The 22,044-nt window shown below is 37.5% G+C and overlaps 1 protein-coding gene across 8 annotated transcripts in view; it reads left to right on the top strand.

Annotated features, from left to right (window-relative positions):
* The window catches only part of CDC42BPA (CDC42 binding protein kinase alpha), a 189,448-nt gene that overhangs the window by 53,768 nt on the left and 113,636 nt on the right, over positions 1-22,044 (top strand). For all 8 annotated transcript variants that reach the window (XM_037405883.1, XM_037405880.1, XM_037405879.1 and 5 more), the window contains exons 3-5: positions 8,143-8,234; positions 14,653-14,736; positions 19,284-19,379. In XM_037405883.1, the coding sequence (XP_037261780.1) occupies positions 8,143-8,234; positions 14,653-14,736; positions 19,284-19,379 (272 nt within the window). The remainder of the gene's footprint in view (positions 1-8,142; positions 8,235-14,652; positions 14,737-19,283; positions 19,380-22,044) is intronic.

Here is a 22,044-nt window from a genome sequence, read left to right as displayed (position 1 = left end):
ATCACCGGAACTGGGACTTTGGAAGAGGGACTGTAGCTGGGTAGACCAGAGTTTGAAATAAGAAAGAAATGAGAGAACTAGCAGAACTTTGCTCATAGGGTAGCTTCTGTGACTGGCAGGGCAACTGGATGGGGGCCTGGAGGTAAAGAGAGACATTAGCAGACCAATACAAGAAGCAAGCAAGGTACAGATGTGAAGAAAACTGAGGTGACCGTGGGCAGAAAACATCAGGTGTGGTGGCAAAGATGTGTAGGGACAGGACAGAGTGATACTGGATGACAGGTCTTGTGGGAGAGGTGGGGACTGAATAGTTGAGAAGGAAAGTGTTGGGATGAGGCGTCACAGCAGGGAAGAGGTGAAAATGGATCATGTTTGTGAGAGGCAGGAGAAGGGAGTGTAAGGCGGGCTGCATTATTACACAGATGTTTGAGTATCCCTTAAAAATATTTCTTTCTCCACCTTTGGAAATGGAACAGGAGACTCCTAAAGTGCTGTGAAATACCTGGGAATCTGAGCAGAGAGGTCTTCATTGGTGCTGGTGCATGCAGAGTGTGACAGCCTGCAGCACTTGGTCTTTTAGTCGGTGAGGATCGTGTACTGGATGCCTGTGTTCTGTGGACAAAAGTTGCTAGTTTTCCTCTGGTAAAACACTTCTATGTTGTTATAGTATGCAGCAAAATTTTGAGAGAGAATTAATTTCTATTTTTTAAATGAGAGTTTTCCTTTAATATTCCTTCAGTAAATCAGAATTTATTTGAATTACAAATAAAATGTATGTCTTGAACAATACTTTAGGGATACAAACCCATAAATGCACAACAAAGGAAATGACAGAATTAATGATGCCTCCACAGCTACCTTGACAGAGTGTGTATTACAGGCTTCTAGTGTGGTCACAAAATACCTGTTCTTTAGAGTGGAGCACTGTTACTTGACATGCAATTATTTCTACAGCCCCACACCCCCCTTTTTTGTTCTCTTCTTCTTGAAAATTACTGTGTGGTTGTACACTCTTTGTTTATTGTGTAATATTTGATTTTTTTCCCCCCTGATATTCATCAATATATAATATTTCTCAATCAGTAAGGTAGTATTTTTCAAAAGCCTAGTCAGATCAGACTATGTTATCTCTTCTACGTAATAAAAAGTACTGCATTGAGGGGCTAAGACTTTTACTTAAAGTATTCATTTTTAATGCCTGTTTTTATTTTCCTTTTTGAGAACATTTAGTAATTCTAACTACAGGTCTGATTGACTTTATTTACAGCTTAAACGTCCAGCATTTTTTGGCAGTCAGATACCAACATATTGAGTTAAAGTGTCAAATACTGAGGAATGCAAAGTTTAAGCTTGACTGTCAGAAGTGTGATTTTAATTGACTTATCTCCAGCTCCATGACAGCACGAGGGATGGAGTCTAAGCAGTGTTCTGCTGTATAAGCTTAAGACCACCTTTTTCCTCCTTTTTTAGCCATTCAGGCTTTTTAAATGTCACAGAACTTTTTCTGTCTGCTCTTGATTTGCTCCCAGATCATTTCCCCGCTCTTTACTAGGTGGAACAGGAGTCCTATAGTAAAGATTTTACTGACTGTGCTACAAGAATTGCATCAGAATTCTAATGCGCAGCAGGATGAATTAAAATTCAATGTTTCACTTTGCTCTAGTATAATAATATTTAAACATAGGGTGGTTTACTGAAATTCTTGTGATGAGAAAGAATGGTAATATAAAAAAAAATGGTCGTATCTTGATGTGGTATAGAAGTGTTGCCCAGATTTGCAGTGGGTGTTTCATGAATGCAGGGATTATTTTTCATCCAAGTCTGGAGAGGAAAAAAACAGAACTACTCTCGTATGTTTGGGAAAGATATTTTATTTCTCTTTCTGATTCTAAAGTTCCTGTTGAAGGATCTTTTGTGGTAGCTGTAGCCAAAGATATCTGGATGGTCTCCACTTGACCTAGATGAGAACAGATTTCTAACCTTCCCCCCCTCCCCCCAGATGAATAGGATCCAGAATATTGTGTCTGTCTATACCGTAGTACAGGAATTTGTGGACATGCTTCTCATTCTTGGAAAATGCCAGATTCTTAACTTGCACTTAAGAGATGTTGGCACTTAAACGTTCACCAGGAAAAACACATTAAAAATGTTCTGATGGAGCGAAAACTGAATCTTAACTGTTAGAACTAAGAATGGTATTTGTGGCTTATATTTTTTACACTGCCTTAACTAATGTTCTGTGGTTCAGCTTACTATTGCTGTCTCTCTACAGTGTTTTGCCCCTGCTTTCCTCCAGGGAGTTGGCAGAAACTGCAACAAAGCTTTCTTGTGCTGTTTTGCCAACCTTAGGTGGGTGGAGAGGAGAGATTTCTTTTCAGTCTACTCTCAATTATATTAGGCTTTAAGCAGCTCTGCCTTGCTGATTGTCAGTTATTTCTCTGTTGTTTTGAGAAATGCTGTTTATTTTGGGAGGAGTATTTTCTTACACCTCCTTCCTGGAGTTTTTTGAAACCTCCAGCTATGGTCTGTCTTCAGTCAAAAATGATATTTATACATTTCATGATCACAGCTGATAGAAGCCAGTGGAAAATAAAAACTTTGGGTTTGGACTGAGCCAGTAAAATAAAAACACTTGTTAAATTCCTTCCAGGAATTTAGCAGAAATTTCAAAACTGCAGAAGGCTTCTAAAAACGTATTTTATTCTGCTTTGTTCTTTTTTTCGTTTTGTAATTTTTTTTTTCTGTTTCAAGGACAGCATTAGGAAGAATCAGAGAGCCTTCTGGTATCCAGTGAAGTTGACAGTCTGTTAGGTTATGTGTTGGGTTCTTTTCTCCTTTGCGTGGGAAAGCTCTGTATGTATTTTTGTAATTAAGTTTTAACTAGCAAAGGAAAGGGGGCTTTGTCTTGAATCGGCAAGTAGCTAGTTTCCCATGGTGGCTGTTTTCTTTTCCATTATATTTCCTTCATAGTGAACTTTCATCATTACTGTTGGCAATTCTGGTGGATACAGCTTTTAATTTCTGTATCTTTGGCTTGACATGGTATTTTACATTCTGCAGTGGGCAGAAGACTGGGTTTGCTGTGTGATACCTGGATCACTAAGGAAGTATGTTTTGCAGTTCTGTTGGGAAGCAAGACGTGGGTGTCTTACTGAGAGCTGCCAGTGGAGGATAGAGTGTTCCATCTGAGCAGGGTTAGCTAGCCTGTTTATCCAAAAAGCAACTGGGGCATCAGTGAGGCACCAAGAGGAATTCCTAAACACTGTCCTGTTCTGGTGGGGTTTTGGTTGAGTTTTTTTTTCCCCCCAATTTAAATCAGTTGCGGGGACCCATTTTCAACTGCTGCTCTTCTCCAGTTCTACAGCCCTTCCTTTAAACAGTCAACATGATTTTCATCTCACTTAGGTTTAATTTCAACCCATGGTTACAGCAGCTCTGGTTTGCGGCAGTGCTTTGCAGGGGAGGGAGAGGGGCATTAGCAGGTGAGGGAGGAAGAAGGCGCTCACCACTAGCTCCCCTCCCCCAGCTAGCAGGTTAATGCTGAAAAAGTCTGAATTTCAGGGTTAGCCCTGCCCAAACTCTGCAGACAGAAACCAGGAGCTCAAGGGGGAGAGAGCAAGGAAAGAGCATGAGACTAACCCTGCAAATAAAGCAGATACTGGTTTGACTTTGTTTGGTATCACATGTATAATCCCAGTACTGAACTGTACTGGTTTATCAACCATGTTGCTGTACTCCCTGTGTCAGGTCTTCAGGAAACGGACTTTTATCTTCAGGAGTTTAAAAATTAAACCCTGTGGTATTAAGTGTGCTGTAAGTAATGCTAGTAACTGCTCCCCCGTGGTAAATATGATAAATAGACTGTTGAAGCTCAATGTCAGTACTGCAGAACCCATTGTTTTGCCTCTCTTCTGCTTGACAGTTGTTGTAATAAAGTCCTCCCTTTTCAGGGCCGGGGGGTAGAGCGTATGCTCCTCTGTGCCTGGCTTGGCAGCTGGAGTCCTGCTGACTGTTTATTCGATGTGCTTAACATGTTACTTTGGGTGAAGTTCTAGTTAATTTCAAACACTTGTTCAATTCTTTTACTGATGTTTATTGTTTGAATGAATTATAAGCATAAGTGGAGTGAGTGGCTAGAACATAAAATGTGGGGAAAGGCCCACAGAATTTAATAACTTGAATAGTCATGACAGGTTCGCTTTGTTTGAAAAAAACAGCTTAGCTTACTAGTTCAGTACGCTGGTTACCCCTGAGGGTGAATTTGGAGATTGTTTTTGTTTTTTTTTTCTTGCCACGTGTAATTGATGAAGTGCAGAGAGTCTTGCCAAGAGTGGGGTGGTGCAGTTTTGCCAGGCAGGCTGGGATCTGAATTATTGACCAGGTGGGGTGGTGGTGGCCAGGGATTTTGTAGAACGGTTTTTATAGGTAACGTATCTATCTATCTCCTCCACAGTGATTGATAGCAATGTAGAGTATTTCTCAGAGTAGCCTCCTCCACAGAGTCTGTGACTTGTCAGCTTGTGACCATAGAAAACTTGCTGGCAAATTTGAAAGTTCTGTGTAATGAATTTTGGTTCCTGCTGAACTGAAAAAAATCCAGGAGCATCTGGGGGACATGCTGCCCACACTTAGCCTGTGGTTTGGAGGAGGAAGAATTCTATTTGGCGCAGCAAACTGCTGGTCCCTAATCTGTATCACACATGGCTAGCAACCTTGAAAAGGGATGTCTGTTCAGAAACATCGGCTATCCCTCTGTATATTTCTGTAGGTTGAATGAAGTACCAAGGGAAATGCCCATACTGCCTTTTGCTCTCAAAAAGCTGCAGTGTGTCACTCTGATACCAATGAACACGGAAACTGCAGCCCCTTCTGACAGAGGGTGGTGGTGTTTTATGTTCACTGTATGATGAATCTGTTTAGGGGGATGGGGATGTAAACAGGGCAGGGCTGCAGACCTGTATGTTTTAACAAAGCTGCATCGCAGGGTCCCCTTTGAGCACATTGCATTTTGAAAACTGTTCCCTGACCTTACAGTTTGCTGTCTTCGTAACAGCTCATATGACATTGCCAAACTAGTTGCAAAAAGTCTGCCTGTTAACCTCATAGTCTGGAAAGCTGGATGTATGAAGCGGCTGTCTGAAGATATGCCTTCCAAGCCCCTTGGCCAGGCCAAGTTTTCTGTAGTTAAGATTGTTGTTGCCACAAGAACAGCAGATGTTTGCGCAGCAGACAAACAACATTGATGATAAAACAAATTGACCTTTTTTGGAACAAGCTATTTGGAGCACATTCCTAGGGAAATTCTTTTTTTTTTTTTTTTTTTTTTTTTCTTCTGTTTTTTCCTTCTCCCCCCCTCCTTCTTTCCTTTTCTTGGACTGTATCTTTCTTCATAAAACTGCTTGGCTATACATTGACATGTCTGTTGCTAGAGGTGATTAAAAAAAAAAAAATACAGAGAAGGTTTTAAAAACTCTTCCACTAACACTGGTGCTGCAGATCATTAAATCTAATCCAAACCTATTTTTGTCGGCCATGTTTTACTGAAGTAGTTATAATGATGTTTATTTTTCCAGTGTCCCTATGGGAACCCTGGAAGATTTAAAAATGTAATAATTAAAGAATGACAGGCCTTCCCTTACAATATAAAGTGAGGAAGAGTTTTGTGGTTTAAGCAGCTATGCTGCTGCTTGTTAACAAGATATTTTGCCTTGTATTCTAGCCAGGCCTATAATGGTCAAAAAATGTTGAAGTTGAGAACTACACGTTTGTTTTTAATCAGTTGTTTTTCAAGTTAAAAGTCTTTAATGGCTTGTTTTAATTTGTTTAGTAGTATTAATATTTGTATTAAATCATTTGGTACAGTACAGCTGAGGCTGTGTCACTACTTTTTGTTGTCACTTACTTTTTCTATTCCAAGACCTTTCTTTTAAGGTATAAAAGACAAATTGAAAGTTTGGGGAATCTCTGTGAACTTGAGTAATACTTTAAAAAGTATTTCAGATGTACTATTAAACCTGTTTTAGTTGTATAGTTAAGTATTTTGAATAATATTATTATAAACTTGAGGTAAAAATATCACTAAATTGAAAATCTTAGCGTTGTGTGCACCTTTACTATTTGCATCTAAACCGTAGGTTTTTTAATCATAAGCTGATGTTCCTGTATCTATAATAAATGTAACTCCTGGTAGAGAATTGTTTCCTGGTATCAGGAATTTTTGGAACCTCTGGGATTGGTAAAGGTTTTCATCCATTGAACTAATTACATTAGTGGAGGTGTGTTGTATTGCTTTATGGGAGAAACATAAGAGGCTGCATTTCTGCATTGTTTTTCACATGTGATTTACAATGCTAATCTAAGGACTAGGATAAAGAAGTTTTTTGTGAGTCTTTTTAGGTATTAAAACTACAGGTAGCTCGCGTCTTGACTTAGTTTTATAAACTGCCTTGCTAAGTAGTAGGCAGTAGGCTTTTGGACAAGGATTTTGTAGTGCCTTGAAGGGGTGTGTGTTAATATCAAAATTCTAAATTGAATGGCAGGTTATCTCTGTCAGTATCAGGGTTTGGGTTTTTTAAGCAGGATTAGTTCATAACATTAGAAGGACAAAATACTGAATTCCAGGAGAGGCCAAATTTGGTTTCTTACATGTGTCTAGATATAATTTGGTTGTTATGTAGGGTCATTTGCTTTTGGAGCTTTTGAAAACCAATTCCCATTTATGTTTAAAACATTGTTCTGATCAAATTGTTCTGCAGTATGATACTTGGTAGCATTCTTCACTTCAAGTAAAGCTGTGCTAATTCCGTCATCCTCTGTATAGATAGAAGTGGACATAGGTGGGTCCCTGTACCATGAAAGCATAATCTAAACATTTTTGTGGTCCATGTGAAATGGCTACCTTATGATGGGCTTTTTTGTTTCCTTCTTGATCCAAGTATATGATGGTCAGTGCCTTGTCTGTTACAAAAATACTGTCTCTGTTCTATCCATATGAAACTGTGGGTAAAGTATCTGAAGTTGCTTGTTCAAAGATCATTGAGAAAAACTGCCTTTGAGCCAGAATCTGAAATTAACGTTTTCTGAGACTCATTCCACTCCTGCGTACACTGGCTTATACAATGTTCTTTTATGTGCAACTTTCATGAACCGTATTTACTGGAGCTTCTGTTTTAGTAGTAGATTTCATAGTGTAAAGTATTAAGCATGATTTTAAAACAATTATTTTAAAACCAACTCATTTTCCTGCCTAGTTATTTTAGTAGTTGCATTTTTTGTCTTCTTTAGCAAAGGTTGTGTTACGTGGTTTTTGAGGTAGAGTTATCAGTAACTTGGCTGCTTTGCATGCATGCAGAGAGCATGCATTAATGAACCAGGACGGGTTTAGTTGTAGTGCTCAGCGGGGCTGAGAAAGGGGAGCAGTCCTCCTGATACTGTTTCATTGCAAAGAACGCTGGGGTTACCTGACTGGAATACAATACCCCATTTTGCGTACTGCTTGCAAAGATCTTGTAACAAGAGGGGAGAAGGAAGGTGGAAATGAAGCTTAACTTTACATACTTGGGTTTTTTCCATTGAATGTATTAATAGTGTCTTGCGTACAACTCTTCTTGCTTCCAGAAGCCAAGAATTTATTACTACATCTTGAAGAAGTGGTCTCCAAAAATATTGCATGTCTAGGTCAATATTACTCTTCCAGTTATCATTCATCAGCATTTTTTTTTTAATTGAATAAAATATGTTTTTCCTGTTTGGCAGATAAACTAATCTTGTCCGAAGTGAATTCCTCATTCTATTACATTTTGCTTTTGCAATCAAAGTTAACATACAGCACAGAGGCAATGAATGTCTGTGAACTCACAAGACTGTAGAAAAAAAATATTTTCTTTCTTTAATTTTTTTTTAAAAAAGCTAAAGCAAACTTCATAAGCTTTTTCTCGCTTAGTTCTTACTGGTCAATATTTCTTGCTTTAAACTTCATTATGTTACATTAGGGAATATAGGTGTGTAAGCCAAATATCTGTTGTTTTCAGGGCTCTAATTACACCTATTTTATGTTACTGTTACCTTGTTTGGTTGGTGGGTTTTTTTTGTTTTGGTGTGGGTTTTTTTCCCCTAAATGATGGATATTTTCTTTTGTTTCAGCCAAACCTTTTACATCTAAAGTGAAACAGATGCGACTGCATAAAGAAGATTTTGAAATCCTGAAGGTGATTGGTCGAGGAGCCTTTGGGGAGGTATGTATGTGAAGGAGGTATTGAATAATGCTTTTGCAAATCTGCAGCACTGAGGAGAGACAGTTAATAGCAATTTACTGATGTACAGGTTTTTGCATTGTTTAGCCATAATGGATATTGTAGGCCCACCTAATGTTTGATGCAAGTACTTTTTGATTTATACATTCTTTGACAGTTCTTTTTAAGTCTCTTAAATTTGGAGAGAAGGCAAGTTCACATGGATTAAAAGGCCATGTTTCAACTGTCTGATTATAAATCATTTGCTTGTTTCTAATTCTTTCCAGTCAGCAGGCAGAGGCCAGTGAGTTACTGATGGTATAAAGATCTAGCCATTTCTAATCATCTTAATAACTAAATGGTCTGAAAGCAGTTTTCAGCAACTTAAATAGCCAAATATTGATATTGACATTCTAAGAACACAGAGAAATCTCTACTCATGTCATTTAGTTTCCTATTTTTAATGACTGTATATTTTTTCCTCTATTTCTTTTAAAGAGTTTAGCAAATGTTTGTTTCTTTTTCAGTTGTCATCTACTGCTATCAAACTATACAATTTTTTGTTGCTTCTGATTAAGCTGTCAAACAAGGCTGTTAATCACTAGGTTTTTCAGTAGGTATGTCAGATTATATAGTTTGAGGAACCTGAATAAATGTTAGCTTTCTGCCTGTCCTTCTTGATTATATTAGGTGCACAGGCTTTGTTCCTCATACAGGAGACTACGTATGCAGAAAGAGCAAGGTAATGTATGACAGTGCCTTGAATTTTTGATAGCCAAATATACTGCAGATGGGAGGAGTATGTAAAGGTTCTGCATAAGGTGCTCCATACAGTTTGAAAAAATGTTTGAACTGAAACCCAAAGTGTAAGAAAAATTTTCTCAGCAATGTCTTAACAGGTTTTGGAACTGGAAATATTTTCTTTTGGTTTTTTGAGTTCTCTTTGGTATGAGAGCATCTCTGGAGGCTCTATGGCATGTGGCAGATAAGAGTTGGTTTCAGGTTCACTTACATGTTTGCATCATGTGAGAATTAGTCTACTAGTCTGTAGTTACGGAAGAAAAGAATTCTATAGGTAGTATGTAAAGAACAGAAATTTTTACTGTAGGGTGTGTCACTGCATACTCTGATGATGCAGACATGCAAATATCATTGGGCAACTGTAAAAACAGCAATAAAAGAGTAGTATTTATTTAGCTACTTTCAGTTGGTTTTGCTCCATCTGGAGTAATGCTTATCTATGAAGGAGACTGGAGGCTGAAGTTAGTCATGGATAATTTATCTTTAGTCTAAACCTCTGCAACAAACAGAACGTTGCGTGCTCCATTTTGATGTAAACGCTTTTGCTTAAAACATCAGCTTTTCTCAGTGCTGCCATAGTAGTTGCAGCTCAGTTCATGTACAGATTGTATAAGATGTAAGCAAAATCACTGATGTAGGTGCTTTCTTGTCAGAAGAATCGTATGTGAAACCTGTCTTACATTGTTTTTAAGAGAAGCCGGTTTTGTCTGCTACATCAGCATCAAACTCCACAGCAGCTAAACCACAAAGAAACTGTAGTTCTTTCTCAGGAAGCTTTTTTGTGGTGAATCATCCCATGAATAGTGAGAGTGTAACTTTCCCCATCCTTTTCTGGGGACAGTCTAATTGATTCGTTCTCTTTTAGGAACAGTGTTTCTTTCTAATTCCTTATCTGAGAAAGATAGCGTGACTCTACTGAATTGTCGAAAATCTTGACTTAAAAGAGGAAGACTGAAATTCTCTCACTGAAGGTTTTGTACTAAACATTTGCAGGGATATATGTTAAATTTTCTTACTAGCTTAAAGAAGACAAGCTTCAAGTCCTACACAGACATATGTCTTAAGAAAACAAGTTCTGTATGAAATTACTAATTTTCCTTTAAAATAACCAGTAAATATCCAAGCAAAGAGGAAAACGGTCCCTGAGAAAAGGACCACCAAATTTTACTGCTACTTAAGCCACCAAAAACTATATTAATATTAAATTGCCGAATACTTGTATGATTCAGTAGACTACAGTAGTTTACTGAGACAGATTAAGAAATCTGAAAGAATGTATTTTCTTTCCAGCAAACTATTATTGAGACCAAGGTTGCTTTAGGTTACTGGGAGGAGTAATTTTTGTCTCCTGAATCAACATAATTCTGAAATTCTGTAGACTACAAAGTAAGTGCAAGTTTTTTTTGGCACAGTCTCGGACTTGTTCTTATTTTGATTTTACGCTACTCAGTTTCTTCAATTTGCATAGTCAAGAAATATTTCCCTTTTTGTTTTTACAAGTTTGATGTAGTCAAGAAGTAGTTTAAACTATTTATTGCTTGCAACTGTAAGAGTTCATTGTTCCTAGTTTTCTTTTTCCCTTTACCCTGCTTACTGTCAGTCTGGTAATGCTTGCTTTTTGTCAAATTAATGACATGCACCCTTCCCACCACATGCATACATTTACTTATTTAAATTTTTATGTTAGAGAATGCTGTCTTTAGAAAACACAGATGTTTTGCTTGGAGGAGGAGGAGGATGATGATTATCCTGGTAAAATGAGTAATGTGGGCATCAAGTGTTTCGTTGTGCTGGCTTTGGGCAGCATGGTTTGAAAAACTTAAGAAAAAACTCTATAAACAAGGAGACTTTAAACTTGGGATTTGAAGGATGCTGCTAGGAAAGGTGAAGCAACTGGCCAACAGCTCTTAGCAGTGTCTTTCAGCAGTATGCAAGTGTGGCTTATTGAAGGTTCTAGCTGATACTAAAATATTCAGATTATTCTATTACTGCTTTAAAAATAAACAAACAAAATCCCAAAAAACTTCAGTGCTTCCTTATGCAAGCAAATATTATGTCATTATGTTGTTGATATTTTGAAGACTATGAATTTTGTAGCTCTGAGCACTAGTTGGTTACTCCTAAATTTTGACATCCAGTTAAGAACAGTAAGATTGCCTCTTCCTCTTTCTGGAGGGCTGTGTACTCTTGACAAACAAGAAAACCAGTGCTGAGGCTTTTTTTGTTGTCGTCTTTTTTTCTTTTTTCTTTTTTCTTTTTTTCTTTTTTCTTTTTTTCTTTTTTCTTTTTTCTTTTTTCTTTTTTTCTTTTTTCTTCTTTTTTCTTTTTTCTTTTTTCTTTTTTCTTTTTTCTTTTTTCTTTTTTCTTTTTTTCTTTTTTTCTTTTTTTCTTTTTTTCTTTTTTTCTTTTTTTCTTTTTTCTTTTTTCTTTTTTCCCTCCCCATTTCAATTTTAATAGCTTCTGTGTCAGCTTTTTTTTCTGTATAAGACTGTTGCTTTTTAAGCAAAGGAAATGTGCAGACATGTACCGTAGAGACAAGTAGCTGAGTTTGGGGCAGAAGGTGTCTGACAGCGTGCCAGACTGTACTGCTGTTTGTGGGAAATATGGAAAACTGTTGAAAGAATGGGGAAAAAAACCTATCTGACTAAACCAAGATGTTTACATCAGCACATACCAATCATTTTTTGTTGGGCTGCTCACAGGAAAATATAAATTTAAAAAACCTCCAGCCTTTAAAAGTCCAATTTTAAGAAATTCCAGTAGCAAGACACATCAGGATTGCTAGACAGTAATGATTACCCTTTCTTCTGTCTTGACAGCTTCACTTGGGGAAGGGAGAAGATCAAAACGGCACTCCGTGTATATGCGTTTTGTGTATGTTGTATATACTTTTGTGTGTGTGTAAACACTGCCTGGGTCTGTAATGATGTTTCAGAATTTGTTTTTACAATTAGAAACTGCATCAGGCTGCTTATTGCTGAAACGTTAGGTGGGGTTTTTTTTGCAGTCCCAAAATAAGCATTTTAGGTTTTACTTTCATAAAGCACTGAGACACCCCCAAAAAGGTGCTATAATTGCAGATAAATGTCTATGATCTTTTTGTACAGGTGTGTGTGGTGGTTATTGTTATGGAATAACATAAATGGAATTTCATAGCTTTGTTCTTTATAAATGCTTTTTCAATATATTACATGTTCACAGAAGGTACCAAACCCTTGTTCTTGTCACTGAAAGCCTATGCTCCAGCTGTTGACCAAAGGCAGTGCTGTAGCTCTTTTGTTTCTGTCCGAGTGAATGCTGTATAGGAGACTATGAATTTAGGCAGCTGTGCAATTAGCATAAGTCTTTCAATAACCAAGTCTTCTGCAGAATAACACAGCCTTTTACTGAGCATACTACAGGCAAGAAAGGAAATCCTGAAGTTGGACTTGAAATACATGTGTTATCTTACGCCCCTGGATGCCTATACTGCAACACTTAATGGTGGAGAAAAACCTACTTTCTAGGCTGGGCAGCAGCAGCAGTTTAGGCAGCTCTAGGACCAAGCATCCTTTTCATTTTTCCCTACAACAGTTGCAAACCCCTTCAAAGTCTTTAGGACAAAATTACATTATAGCCTCGTACCACAGATTGTGTGGTGCAGAGGGGTCCCTATCATCCAAGATGTGATACAGTTCAGATGCTGACTAGTTTCAATGTTAAGGCTTTCTTCTCCTGCCATTTCTTACTAGAAATCGATACAGATACGGCTTATCAAAGTTACTAGCTAAAACTAGCTTGAAAAGTAAAAGGAGACTCAAGATTGAAATTCATATTGTGGATTATATGTCACTGTGGATGATTCATCTTTCCTTCCTAAAAAAAAAAAGAAAGTGATGCTTGGTCTTGGGGTGCCATGCATACGAGTGTAGACATTCTTTATCAATGAAAATAGGTTATAGTCTAAAGTAACAATCTGGTTTTGTGTTCTGAATCTGAAAGTACCTTGAAGAATCCCGTCTGAACTGGAACCTCAATTTTTATGCATGAAGTAATCTTTAAAAATTTTGGTTCATAAACTCGTTTAAATAAGTAAATGTAGTACCTTTCTGCCTTCTCTCTTTTTTTCTTAATCTCCCCTCCGCTCCCACCCCCCTGCAACTCCAGAAGGCAGCAGTGTAAAGAGCAGGGCTGATAATGCATTGCTGCACAGATGGGGAGTGACAGCTGCTTTGTCTCTGAGTCTGTAGCTAAGCAAGAGGTACACTTTTAGATGTGCTTTAGTTTAGACATCTGAGTATTGTAGCCCTTCAACCTGTGCTTCTGCCACATTCATGAAGCTGTTGCAGCTGATGACCTGTTTGAAGGTGCTTGAAAGAGGTTTGTATGACACTTTCTTCAAACTGTCTGATCCTGTATTTTCTTTCCTGTTGTCACTGTTGCACACGTAGCTGGTTTACTGATTATAAAAGAGGTGGAAGGAATATAGGATTCAACCTTAGTATTTTTTTGTCACTGGCCTGCAGGATGAAGATGATGGTAATCTGTGTGACAGCATGTTGGTTTGTAACCAGAAGCACACAGAAACAAACTTTAATCCGCTTAAGCCTTAAGATTTATTTGAAAGGGAAGAAGAAGAATGGGATAGCTGGAGAATAATTGTTAAAATGTATTGTTTGTTGAACTTTTATACAGTTGGGACGGTAGCAGTACTGGTCTGGTCTAGTTCTGATCAGCAGCACAGAGTCTGTGGCAGAGTCATGGCCATTTTGGGTAAGACACAGCTTTCTATACCCAGGGATGCCTCAACTGTGAAAACACATTTGTGTAAACTTCTTCCCTTCCTCCTTCCTACATATATTCCATGTTAGCTTTTATTATAGCTGAACAAAACTTAATTTTCTCAGAAAAGGACTGTGTTGGTTAGCTTTGTAAATTTATTAATAGGCCTATGTACCTAATGTTTCAGAAGCACTGAGAGCAAGGGGAGTTTTTGTTTCTCAAGTTTTACTTCTCTAGAAAATGTGGATTTCACTGTTTCTCTGGCATGGACAGCAGACATGGTAAAAAATACAGACATTCAGGTGGAAAAACACGAAGTAATACTTCACTGTATCTTTGAAGAAAGTAGAGTGCAGGGTTTGAAATGAGAGTGGCAGTTGTTTTGTGGCAAACCTAAAGACTGATTTGTGTCTAAACCTAAAAGGTATTGTCTATTTTGATTTAGAGGTTACTACGTTGTTGTCTTTTCTTGTCAGTTCTGTAATTTAAATTATTGTGTAGGACTGAAGTCCAGGAACAAAAAGCTTACAGCTAGTGATAGCTTCATGATAGTATGATAGAGCAAGAAGTGTGATGGTGAGAAATACTGTTGTTCATCTACAGTCACCTAGAAAAATTAATACATAATTAGTGTGATGCATAATGTAAGTTTAAAATAGACTTGGAACTTGCACAGAATAAATATCCTGTATTGTTGTGATGTTACTCTTTCTAGTTGGGGATGGTATGGTATTGTGTGGATAGAAAAGCCAAGTGTCCAGAACACTGAAGAAAAAAACTCCAGAACCAGAAGATTTCATAAAAATCAAAACAATATCCATTTTCATGTTTTAACTTATCTTCTATTTATCTTTTCCAGGTTGCAGTAGTAAAATTGAAGAATGCAGATAAGGTTTTTGCCATGAAGATACTTAATAAGTGGGAGATGCTGAAGAGAGCTGAAGTAAGATCACAGTAATATTTTCTATAATCATGCACCGCCTTACTCTGCTAAATAGTTACTTCTCTTTCCTTCACATAATACTATGTATATAGAGGGATTGACGTGCTTCAATACTTACTGGCAATATGAAGATTAATACTAAAATAAGCTTAAAGTAGTTAATGAGAAGGGTTAAAATGACATAGAATCTTGACTTAGGTGGGGCTGGGTGTTTTGGACATTATATCTTTTCTATAATTGCACAAGAGTTACTGACTACACAAGCAATCTTTTAATGCACTTATTCCAGGAATGTAGTTTTTAGCAAGTATTTTCCATGGTGAAAGGTAGTTATTGAGCTATAAAAAGGTAATTACTGAGCTGTAACTCACAAAGCCTATTAGATTATCAGTAGCTAGAACTTAGTCAGGGTCTAGTTTGTAAACTGAAAAATCAGAAAGATAGAAGTTACAAATAAAGTGCATGTTTCATAAAAATGTACATCTGCAAAAATTTGTGATGAAAAATTCTGCATTAGAGCTTGAGTCCATCATGTATTCTGAAAAAGGTGGAACAGCTCTTTTACCAGCCCTGCTTTGCCTTGTGTTCCTACTTCTGTTACACAGCTCCACTCTTCATAACATCCTTGATACATTTCCTTGGATTCCTTTGGAAACAAACTTAGAAAATGCAGTCTGCACCTGTAGACTTTTGTTTTAATTTGAAACAGAACACGTATCTAACGCTTTAAATTGCTTAGAAATTCTTCATCTATGCATACTAGAAATAAATTGCCTAAAAAAAATAGACTAAAAAAATATAACTCAGTGTTTTATGCATGCAAAGTTGCATTGGCCATTGCATTTTCTTTAGTTTGGACAGTGCGAGCACTGTCTTGGTGTCTCTTCCAACTTGTCTGATCTCTAACCTCAGCTTTTGTTTGGAACTCCTACTTTGCTACTCTCAGACTGCCTTGCTGTTCAGTTCCTTCCAACTTTATTCTGTTTTCCTCATTTATGTTTTAATTATATCTTGTTAGGAAATTAGATCAATGGGAAACCATCATGTTTAAGAAAATAAAAGGTGTATCCAGACAAATTAAAGCCAATTTCTGATGTGTGCACATCCTGTCTCTTTTAATGAAAATGTTATCACATTGAGAAGTATAAATGGCATGCAGATTGTGGTTAGATGTACACAATGTGTTTCCTCTTTATCCAGAGATTATTCAGATACTGAGCAATCTGGCATTAGTCTTGATGCAAAGAGGTATTTCTCTCCAAGACAGATGTCATTACTCTTAAGTTTTATTATGTCAGTGAAAGAGACCAGAAATAAAGTTCCACTCTATTTTTAAATGTACCCTTTTAAAGCCAGTCTAAAAGCAATTTTTTCCCATTAAAATACAGTTATAAATAGGTTTGAAAGATTTTTCTGCATGCAAGGTATTAAAAATATTCTTCCCGTGGGTCCAGCTGAATTTCTGGAAGTCTGAACCATTAGCCTAAAAAGAATTACATCTATGTTTTTCCATGTATTTGTAACCCATGGGTATACAGTGGAAAGAGAACCATCTGGAGTGAAAATGTATCACAGAGTGTGACCTTCAACAACTGTAACCTGTCATTTTTAAATATTGATGAACACATCTCACTTGTTACTACTGCTAAGGAAAATGACCCATTTTGGTCCTGTTAGCAATGTGCTCCACTAACACTGAAGTCCACAAGAAAATTAATGCAGTCCAAAAATGCACAACAAGCACAGAGATAAGTCTGTACATAAATGGCAGAAGCAAGTTGTTCATATACCTCTGCATCAACCCTGTGGGAAGTGAGTCATTTGAAAAAGCAGAAAGGGAGTATGTACTCAAAAGAGGCTTGGAAATGCCAGATTAAGGTTGATGACTGCCAGCCCTGAGAGTAATTGTATGCAAAAACTTTGTTACAATGAAATTATACAGGTTGGGAGGTCACCCTTCTCTCTTGTATTATGAAGAACGTAAGTTTTCCGAATACTTGCCACTGTTGAAAACCCAGATGTGATGTGGAACTGGGAACATTACTGATACAAGGGGTACCTGAAAGTGTGCAACAGCTTGCTGTTACGCTCCCAAACCTGTTACCTTGACTGTTGACAGTCACTTACAATTACACGTGTGCCATGGTAGTACCAGATGAGGCTCAGGAGAGACCAGGACAAATACTATGCAGCATGGAAACAGTCAGCTCTCCTGGAACGTGTTAACTCTGAGCTAAGGACACGAGTACCCTGAATTCTTTGCTGACTGATAGACCATGATAACAATATAGATATAACCACAGCATCGAGTTGGCTTTGCTGTGCCAGAGTTGGATCAGATGACCTGTGGAGGTCTCTGCCAACAATTCAAGGAGACTGTGCCTAGGGAAGATGAAGTGTAGTGTTGAAATAATGACAGGCACGTAAAAAAAAAGGCTTTATCTAAAAAAACCTTAATTGAGCTATGTAACAGTAATTGTAGGAACCACTGCCACAATCCTTTTCTTCCCCCCTCCCCACCACCACACACCCCCAGGCACAAATTAATGTGAAGCCCATGAACCACTTAAACTCTTTGGCTGTTACTGTCTCAGCTGTGATCTACTGTGGTAATAGCAGTTGCTGTCAGCTCTAGGCATGCTGCCTGGAGGTGGGTGTCTAGAGTGCTCAAGGAATGCATGGTCTTTTGTTAAATCGTGGCAAAAACAAGTGGAATTATATAAACTCTGTAGTAACTAATCCTGTGGATTGTGCCATAACAAGTAGAGAAACTACGTGTCATTTATCCTTATGAAAACAAGAGTTCATGGTATCTCTCTCTGAAATATGTTAAGAGTTTATAAACAAAGAAGGAAAAAAATCAAGCTGAAGCATAGAATAGCTTTTCTTCCCACTGAAGAGCATCCCTTCTCCTCCTCCTCCCCCAAGTTCAGTTTTCATTTAATAACCTTTGAGAGTATTTGTTTAAAGCATGTTTTATTATTTTCTCAGATTTCACTGATGTCTTATGTGTTGTGCTATGGTTAAAGTATACCATCTTTTTTTTTCCTGGTCTGCAGCATTCCTGCTCACTGTATTCACCACAACAAGACTCGATATGGTTTATTTGCTTGAAGGAGGGAGTTTTCTGCTCTGTTTTTACTGCATGTATTCTTGTGCGTGGCTCAACCTAAAATGATACTTCACTTGTAATTCTTCACTCTCACAGCCAGCAATAACCATGTCAGAGTTCTGGTATTTGCCTATTGTTTTTGGAAGTGAAATTGAAAAAGTAAAAATAAAAGGCTTGGATTTCCTTTAAATTTAGCTGTCTTCTAAGATGGAAGAGACGGAGCATGGTTCAAATTGATGAAACATCTTTGTGAAGTAGCAGAGTGTGCTGGAAGACATTATGGTCTATGTTTTTCTCTTAACTCTTCATCTGCCCTCTAAATAGAGTGCACACAATTATTATTTTTTCCTTTACACTGTCTTTTAGACCTTTTTCTGAACAAAAGTGTTTGTTGGCTTTGCTCTTTGGTACCTTTTGTTTTCTTGTGACATTTGCTTCAGAACTCAGGCCCTTCAAAGTGTTTATTGTATTTCTTTGCTGTAGTTTCTTTTTGGCTTGTCATCTGTTTGGTCATTTTCCTCTGTCATACTGCAAAGCTGCTTTTGCTGAGGTGATTTATTCACTTCTTGGGGCAGGTTGTAAGACCCCCATTGAATTAACTGCCTTTCTGCTTTCCAATTGGTTATTTTCTTCACATACTGTTTTCTTTTATGTTGTGCAAACCTGTGTTCTCCTCCTTCTCTTAAGTATTCCTTAGCATTTCTTGGCAGTTCTTGTACCTTCTCCGTTCCACTTGCTATGAAGACACATTTTGCCTCCTCTATTTCTTTCCAGTATATTCAGGGGAGGTCTTACCAACAGCTTATATCTGGCAAGAGCAATATTAAATTCTGTCCTGCTTTTCCTGAAGCAGGGTGTGGAGAAAACCCCAACTGGTTAATGATTATCGAATTATGACTACGTGGACATTACTGGCAGCAACTTTCAAATTAAAAGAACAACCTTGCTGATGTGAAAATTCAAGCGTAAAACTGGGCTGACAGCATGATGAGATAAAACAATGACACGACTCCAGATTCTAGTACTTTAACTTCTATTGCAATTATAATTATATAATGTCATTATTGATGGCTTTCTTCAATCTTATATTGCAGTTGTGTAATTATTGATGCTGGTTTTCAATATCTGTGTGCACAAAAAAGTTAAGATTTTGACTTAGGATTTTTGAACAATGGAAAGCAACAGGTTATTGCTTCCTTCACATCACTTAACTATATAGAGAAGTACAACTGTTTAAATGTGAGGAAGGTGGACTTTTCTGATACCTAGTTTTTCATAGATTTTGGCATGTATGGAGAGTGTGGTAAATTACTTTTTAACTGAGAGGTAGTTTGGATATTTTCCCAAAAATATAATGTTAAAACATAGTCAACTTGCAAAATGTGTTTATTTTAATATTTTACTTAAAGCCTTTAATTATTTTTCTCCCCTTCAGACAGCCTGTTTTCGAGAAGAGAGAGATGTGTTAGTGAATGGAGATAACCAGTGGATCACAACATTACATTATGCATTCCAGGATGAAAACTATTTAGTGAGTGTTGCGTTTATGTATATATGGATGGAAATGCAGATTCTTAGTTGTGTTTTGAGACAGCAGTATAGTTTGTTTGTTTGTTAATTTTATGTTCTGGACCATACAGGCCATGTAAGAATCTATGATTTCGTGCATAAGAGTCTAAAGGGTAGAGAGTGGTCAGAAACTTCTAAAGTTTTGCTGTAAATACCTCAGGAATGTAGCTTTGTTTTCTAAACCACTTCACATTTGTTGCTAAACATGGGTCAGTCTGAATCTTCTTTCTTACAGTTTGTCCCTCCAATTTGATTGGATTCTTAAAATAAAAGTGCACTTAATTAACAGCAGTTTTATGTCTTCAATTTTTGTGATTAGCATTGCTGATTACTGTTTTACAGTTAGAAATAGGGAGTAGCTTTTTTTTGGTCTTTGCTTTTTTTAAGGACTTCAACCCACTAAAATAGTATAAAGCAATAAAATGTTCTTGCAGTGTGGAAGAATGCCACTAAATATTAATAAATAAGAGTGGAATTTTAGATTAAAGGATCTCTTTAATTATTTAATGTCATTTAGTTTTCAAGTATTTTGAAAGGCTTGCAAAAAGAGGCTGGTATGAGGTGAAAGTGCCAATTTTCTATGAAATCCTTCCCACTTAAAATGTTTTGATTGTGATATAGTTTTGTTAATATTTATGCCTGAAAAAGTAAACTACTACACATTAAAAGATTTTGCTTATTTGGGTTTCATTGTCCTGTGCTTTGGATTCTTACATCATTAGTAAGTTCTAATGTCTTCTTAAAAATCTACTAGGCAGTCATAATCCTTCCCCCCCTGCCCCCAGTGTGTCCAATAAAAGAAGTGCTGTACACGGAATTCTTGCAGAATTGTAATGCTTTTTGCCATTATATTGCTTTCTGTTCTGTCGGCTTAGAAGCTTGTAGATCCATGGATTTTGGTGCAGTATATACAGAAAAAGGGCTCTGCATCTGTGAATCTAACTGTTGGCTTAAATACCTCCCAGCCAGCTTCATGCTTTGTTAACGTGGACAGTAAAAACGATCTCGTATTTTAAAGAATTCTGATTTTACTATTAACAGTATTTCAGAGAAAATATTATATATTCTGCAACCGCCTACTAGAATTTGTTTTATCTTGCCAGTTTCCTTATTTTCACTAAGCACAGAGCAGCTTCTGTTCTTTATCTTTGATAGTCTGCTAACGGGAGCTAATTTTGCAGCCTGCTAGGGAAAGCATCAGTAATACTGGTTTTCGTCATTTTAATGTGAATGCATCCCTAGTTCTCTATATGCTTTTTATTAAAATATAACAGGAGCAACCTTTAAAAAAAAATATGTGTAGGTTGAGCAATAGAATCATAGAGTTATAGATCATTTATGTTGGAAAAGACCTTTAAGATCATCAGGTCCAACTGTTCCTGCCAAGTCTACCACTAAACCATGTATGTCCCTAAACATTGCATTTACACATTTTTTAACACTGCCAGGGACAGTGATTCTGCCGTGTCCCTGGGCAGCCTGTTCCAATGCTTGACCACCCTTTCAGTGAAGAAATTTGTTCTAATATTCTAATATCAGATGGACCTTGACAGACTGAAGAACCGGCCAAAGAGAATTCTCACGAAGTTCAGCAAAGGGACATGCAATGTCCTGCATCTGGGGTGGAATAAAATAAACCCAGTACATGCTCGGGGCCAACTGGCTGGAAAGCAGCTTTGCTTGAGGTCCTGTTGGATAACAAGCTGACCATAAGCCAGCAATGCACCTTCACAGCACAAAAAGGCCATGAGTATTGTGGGCTGCAAGGAAGAACGTTGCCAGTAGGTCAGTGGAGGTTCTCCTTCTCTGGTCAGCCCTGGTGCAGCTGCTTCTTAAGTGTTGTGTCCAGTTCTGGGCTCCCCAGTGCAAAAGAGAGGTGGAGCTACTGGAGCAAGTCCAGTGCAAGGCCAGAAAGATGATTAAGGTACTGGAATGCCTTTCATGTAAGGAAAGGCTGAGAACTGGGTTCTTCAGCCCAGATAAGTGAAGGGTTGGTGGGCTTATCGTCACTGTGTATAAATACCTGATGGGAGTGAATGAAGACAAGAGTGCCAGATTCCTCTCATTAGTGGCCAGTGACAGGACAGGAGACAATGGACACAAACTGAAACACATGGAACCTTGTCTGAACACAATAAAACACTTTTTACTGGGAGGGCGGTCAAACACTGGACCATGTTACCTGGAGGAGTTGTGGAGTCTCCATCCTTAGAGATACTCAGAACCCATCTGGACAGAGTCCTCATCAGCTTGCTCTTGCTGACCCTACTTGAGCAGATGAGGTTGGAGTAGATAATCTCAAAAGTCTCTTCCAACCTAAACAAGTCTGTGATTTAGGATAAAATGCCCATGTTAAACTTCACTAGTTACTAGAATTTACTGTCCTTAAATCTCTTTTTCTTTCTCTTGGAAGGATAGTGCTGTTGTACAGTAGCATTTTGAGAAGTGTGTGAGACTTCAATAGATCTGGATGTTTATGTGCATTAAGAAAATACTTTTAAAGCTCTTTTTTAAAAAAACGGGATTTTTAAGGACATGGATCTATGACATTGGATGGGATGCTATGCATTGACTGAATTGTTTTCTTAAAAATTTAGTTAAACTTAGCTTTGATTCCTATGCATGTT

Source organism: Falco rusticolus, chromosome 12 (assembly GCF_015220075.1).
Source record: "Falco rusticolus isolate bFalRus1 chromosome 12, bFalRus1.pri, whole genome shotgun sequence".
Taxonomy (NCBI): Eukaryota; Metazoa; Chordata; class Aves; order Falconiformes; family Falconidae; genus Falco; species Falco rusticolus.
Note: the sequence above shows the minus strand (reverse complement) of the source record. Positions and strands in the feature narration are given on the sequence as shown.